Genomic DNA, 6,000 nt, shown 5'->3' on the forward strand with positions numbered 1-6,000 from the left:
TGATTGACAGTTCCAGAGTCCAACCGTGAAAGAGAAAGGTTCAGTGGAAGAAGTGTCGATAGGACGCAGGTTAGATATATTGCGTCGACGTGTGCGTGTGATATTAGTGCGGTGTGAAGAGACCACCGGAATGAGTTGGAAACACATGATAGAGGAGGACAGAAAGAAGAGTGAAATAAAGGAGAGGAGTACTTAAGTGCGTTGTCGGTGTCGTTGCTCGGTTAAAGTCGCGCAGGAAAAGTCGCAAGTCTTTACTCTCGTCGGTCTTCACGCGAGGAGGCTGAACGCTTCCGCTGAAGCTTCAGCGTCAGCTGTTCTGACGCAGTTAAATAGACAACCAAACAGTGCTTCAATGATAAAAGCTAGGGACGCCTCCTAGGCTCAGTGAGCCGCAAATGTCTCGCCCGCACGCAAAATGGCTCAATCGAAACTCAAAAAGCAACAGCTTCGCACTTGTAATAGCTCCAGAAGGGAACGATATAACAAAAACAAAAGCTTCCCTTGGCCGTACGCTCAGTTATCAATTTTAATGATAGCAATAAAAACTAGAATTTAAAGCAAAAACAATCGCAGGACAAATAACAGAAGAACACTCCTTTTCTAACAGTGAATAGATGTAAATAAAACAAACGAATAATTAAATAGAACAACAGAGTACTTTAAGAAGCAGCTCAAAATTAATATTAACGAATAAGTGAATAGAAACTACAGAGTGCGTTTTAGAAGCAGCTCAAATTTAATATTAACCAATAAGTAAATAGAAACTACAGAGTGCGTTTTAGAAGCAGCTCAAAGTGCGTTTTAGAAGCAGTTCAAATTTAATATTAACCAATAAGTAAATAGAAACTACAGAGTGCGTTTTAGAAGCAGCTCAAATTTAATATTAACCAATAAGTAAATAGAAACTACAGAGTGCGTTTTAGAAGCAGCTCAAATTTAATATTAACAAATAAGTGAATAGAAACTACAGAATGCTTAAGAGAACAGCGGCTTAAAATTAATACTTAGGAATAAGTAATTAAACAGAAACGACAAAGTGCTTTTAGCAGCAACTCTAAGTAACGACCGCCTAGCGAAATAGTATTAAAGTAGACACTTACGCGCCGTCGTTCTTTCTCGTCTGAGGACTGAACTCACTTTCCCGCAGTATGGAAAGTAAGCAAACTACTTAAGCAGTATTCTCGCTAGCCACGCCTCCTAGGCTCAGTGAGCCGCAAATGTCTCGCCCGCACGCAAAATGGCTCAATCGAAACTCAAAAAGCAACAGCTTCGCACTTGTAATAGCTCCAGAAGGGAACGATATGACAAAAACAAAAGCTTCCCTTGGCCGTACGCTCAGTTATCAATTTTAATGATTGCAATAAAAACTAGAATTTAAAGCAAAAACAATCGCAGGACAAATAACAGAAGAACACTCCTTTTCTAACAGTGAATAGATGTAAATAAAACAAACGAATAATTAAATAGAACAACAGAGTACTTTAAGAAGCAGCTCAAAATTAATATTAACGAATAAGTGAATAGAAACTACAGAGTGCGTTTTAGAAGCAGCTCAAATTTAATATTAACCAATAAGTAAATAGAAACTACAGAGTGCGTTTTAGAAGCAGCTCAAAGTGCGTTTTAGAAGCAGTTCAAATTTAATATTAACCAATAAGTAAATAGAAACTACAGAGTGCGTTTTAGAAGCAGCTCAAATTTAATATTAACCAATAAGTAAATAGAAACTACAGAGTGCGTTTTAGAAGCAGCTCAAATTTAATATTAACAAATAAGTGAATAGAACTACAGAGTGCTTAAGAGAACAGCGGCTTAAAATTAATACTTAGGAATAAGTAATTAAACAGAAACGACAAAGTGCTTTTAGCAGCAACTCTAAGTAGCGTCCGCCTAGCGAAATAGTATTAAAGTAGACACTTACGCGCCGTCGTTCTTTCTCGTCTGAGGACTGAACTCACTTTTCCTTTAAGTGAATGCTCTTCAATTCCTGGTGCGGAGACTGCCAGTTTGGCCCAGTTAACTGTCCAGTTGGTACAGTGCTGGAGTTCTTACAGGCCCGTCTCTCCTCCGGGTTAACCCACTCCACCATGAAGGTTTACATGGCGGCCATAGCAGCTTACCATGCCTCTCTCTTGGTGGCACTTCAGTGGGCAGACACCCATTAGCTACGTTTCCTCCACGGTGCGTTGAAACTGGCTGATGAGCAGTCATGAGTGGCCGGTTAGCCTTTGATCTACGGAGGGGTCATCATCTCATGTGGCCCTGTTTTGCCTGAATATGCTGGCCATTTTTCAGGCTCTGAGACATGTTCTCCAAGACCTAAGAGATCACCATGTAGGTCACCTTCGATAGGTTCTTCGGCCTAGATTTCCGAACCTCTCCTGTCTACTTCGTTCTCTCGCCCTTTGACAGGGACACTTCTTCAGTATGGTGGCGTGGGCATCTCGTTCCCATAGCGTTTCGACGCAGCTCGACATTCCTGGAAGGGAACACGTCTAGGTTACGTATGCACGTCATCACGCGATTCCATCGGACTGATTACACACGTGATTCAAAGCGTGGTCACGCTGAGAGCGTTTTCATAGCATTTCGACGCAGCGTCTCATTCCCTTCTGGGAACTAGGGTTACATACATAACCTAGAGGTGTTTTCATTTAAAGGTTATCTTCTGATGTGATGTTTTGTTTTTTTAATGTAAGTTATAGGGTATTTTCCATTTAAAAGGTCAGTGTTACAGACCAGTGGTTCCCAACCACGTTCCTGGAGGCCCCCAAAGACTGCACATTTTGCATCTCTCTTTTGTCTCACACCCCCATTTTAGTGCAGGTGTGCACAACCCTATTCTTAAAGATTTACCATCCTTCAAAGTTTAGCTCTGACCCTGATCAAACACACTTGAACCAGGTAATTTATCCCTTAATCTGAGAAACATGCAGTATTGGGGGCTCCATGAACGTGGTTGGGACTCGCTGTAACAGCCCATTTTTATGATTGGCTTACATTATGGCCCCCTTATTAAAACTTCAGAAAGAATTATTGTGTGATGAATTGTTCATGTGATGGTTGAGTTGGGAGTTTGTCCATTTCCTTGCCTTTCTCATATTTGTTGCATTTGATCACCTAGAAGAAAAAAATGGTACGTCAAAATTGAGATACGTCTATATCTAGGTTTCCTAAACTATTGTTAGATTAAATAAATTGTATAGCAGCCAGCTTAAACTCTATCGGACACCAGCCAACTATGATCAGGTTTGGACACCATGATATGAGATCTATCATACATACATTACATACATTATCTACATGTTTTGGTGTTACCTGCTTTGTGGCATTAAACTGGGGTTAACTTTTATTTCTTTGTTTTCCCGCCTTAGGCCCAACAGCACTGAAAGAGGAGAGAGAAATACTGAATGAAACTGAAGAGAATGTCTTCATAACTGGAAAAAAATCATTTTGTTCCTTACAATCAGAAAATACACTTACACAAAAAAGAGCTCAAAAGACAAGAACTAGGAGTTTCTTCACTTGCTTTCATCATGGAAAGAGTTTCAATGAACACGGAGAATTTAAAGTCCACAAGAAAATTCACACTGGAGAGAGGCATTTCATCTGTCAACAATGTGGAAAGAGTTTCACTCGAAATACAAACCTTAAAGTCCACATGAAAATTCACACAGGAGAGAAATCTTTCATCTGCCAAAAGCAGGGAAAGAGTTTCAATGAACGAGGAGAATTTAAAGTTCACAAGAAAATTCACACTGGAGAACGGCGTTTTATCTGTCAACCGTGTGGAAAAAGTTTCAGTCACAAAGGAACCCTTAAAATCCACATGAAAATTCACACTGGGGAGAAGCCTTTCATCTGCCAACAGTGTGGAAAGAGTTTCAGTCAAAAAACAAACCTTAAAGTCCACATGAAAATTCACACAGGAGAGAAGTCTTTCATCTGCCAACGGTGTGGAAAGAGTTTCAGTCAAAATACAAACCTTAAAGTCCACATGAAAATTCACACTGGAGAGAAGCGTTTCATCTGCCAACAGTGTGGAAAGAGTTTCACTCGAAAAACAACCCTTGAAGACCACATTAAAATTCACACAGGAGAGAAATCTTTCATCTGCCAACAGTGTGGAAAGAGTTTCAGTCAGAATACAAACCTTAAAGTCCACATGAAAATTCACACTGGAGAGAAATCTTTCATCTGCCAGCAGTGTGGAAAGAGTTTCATTCAAAAAGAAACCCTTAAAGTTCACATGAAAATTCACACAGGAGATAAGACTTTTACCTGCCAACAGTGTGGAAAGAGTTTCAGTCAAAAAACAAACCTTAAAGTCCACATGAAAATTCACACAGGAGAGAAGTCTTTCATCTGCCAACAGTGTGGAAAGAGTTTCAGTCAAAATACAAACCTTAAAGTCCACATGAAAATTCACACAGGAGAGAAATCTTTCATCTGCCAACAGTGTGGAAAGAGTTTCACTCGAAAAACAACCCTTGAAGACCACATTAAAATTCACACAGGAGAGAAATCTTTCATCTGCCAACAGTGTGGAAAGAGTTTCAGTCAGAATACAAACCTTAAAGTCCACATGAAGATTCACACAGGAGAGAAATCTTTCATCTGCCAACAGTGTGGAAAGAGTTTCAGTCAAAATACAAACCTTAAAGTCCACATGAAAATTCACACAAGAGAGAAGCGTTTCATCTGCCAATAGTATAGAAAGAGTTTCACTCGATAAGTAAACCCTGAAAGTCACAAGAGAATTCACACAGGAGATAACTCTTTCACGTGCCATCAGTGTGGAAGAAGTTTCAGTAATCCTGGAAACCTTAGAGTCCACCTGAGAGTTCACCCTGGAGAGAAGCCTTACACATGCAATCAATGTGGAAAGAGTTTCAGTAAATGAGGAAACCTTGACAAGCACATGAATATCAACATTAGAGAAAGCCTTTTTATCTGCGAACAGTGTGGAAAGAGTTTCACTCTAAAAGAAAATCTTAACAGGCACATTAAAATCCACAATAGAGAAGGCTGACAGATCCCCTCAGTGTGGAAAGAGTTTCAACCAAAATGTATAAAACCTTGATTCTGATTGGTTGAGCCACATATGAAGCTGTCGTAAATTGCTCTACAAACAGACATTCTTTATTGCCAATGTGTTGCTCAGAAAAAAACAATCTAGGGTCCGGACCAATCAGACACAGTTGTTCATTAGATTTACCAAATAATAAATTTTTCATTAGATTAACAAATGATCACAGTCCCCCTTCACCCAATCCACAACACTTGCTGCCATGATGTCTACAAATTGTCTTACTATGGCAACCAGGACTCCTCTGCCAGACCAGATAAACTTTATGACTCAAAAGTATGTGGAGAAAAGATGGTTCTCTTACGAGAGGTCTCTCGTACTGAGTAAGTATCTTACGCTCGGGGAAAATCCTTTTCTGCGAGATATTGAAGCCAAAAATTATCCTTAATTTTGAAATAATGTAAAGCGCGTTGCAGCAGCATACAGACATAGGCGAAACAGCTTGCGTGCCTATTGGCTGCTCTGCGGCAACTGCTGCAGCCTATAGAGTGAGGCCTGGCGCGACGGCAAATCCAATGGGGGCATTTCTCGCCCTTTGCGTCACGTCCCGCCAAAAAGGGCATGGTCTAGGCCTATAAAAACCGCTCGCAGGCAGCTATTATCTGATTTTTCATCCTTCAAGCGAAGCACACGCATCGCTGGAGCTGGATAAGAAGCCGCCGTCGACTGCAAGCATCTCAGCGGGACGAGCCACTGAAGCTGCTGGCCACGCCGCCTTCCGTGCCTTCCTGCTGCGCTTTCCGGCGCCTATATCCTTTCTTACCTGAAGTGTGTGTCGCCGCTGCGATTGGGAGAGCTTTGCGGACCTCGCTTCCCCCACCCACGCTCCGTCAGGTACGAGAGCTTCGATTGAAGCAGAGTTAATGAGGATCCTCACACAGGCCAAGGCGAGCCTGGGCCTCGAGTGGTCT

The 6,000-nt window shown here is 41.2% G+C and overlaps 1 protein-coding gene across 1 annotated transcript in view; it reads left to right on the plus strand.

The window, feature by feature from the left end:
- The window catches only part of LOC141326162 (uncharacterized), a 33,823-nt gene extending 28,235 nt beyond the window's left edge, over positions 1 to 5,588 (plus strand). The window contains exon 2 of the mRNA XM_073834880.1: positions 3,375 to 5,588. Within this exon, the coding sequence (XP_073690981.1) occupies positions 3,375 to 4,711 (1,337 nt within the window). The 3' untranslated portion in view covers positions 4,712 to 5,588. The remainder of the gene's footprint in view (positions 1 to 3,374) is intronic.
- Positions 5,589 to 6,000: the final 412 nt, after the last annotated feature.

The sequence above is a fragment of the Garra rufa genome, chromosome 1 (genome assembly GCF_049309525.1).
Source record: "Garra rufa chromosome 1, GarRuf1.0, whole genome shotgun sequence".
NCBI lineage: Eukaryota > Metazoa > Chordata > Actinopteri > Cypriniformes > Cyprinidae > Garra > Garra rufa.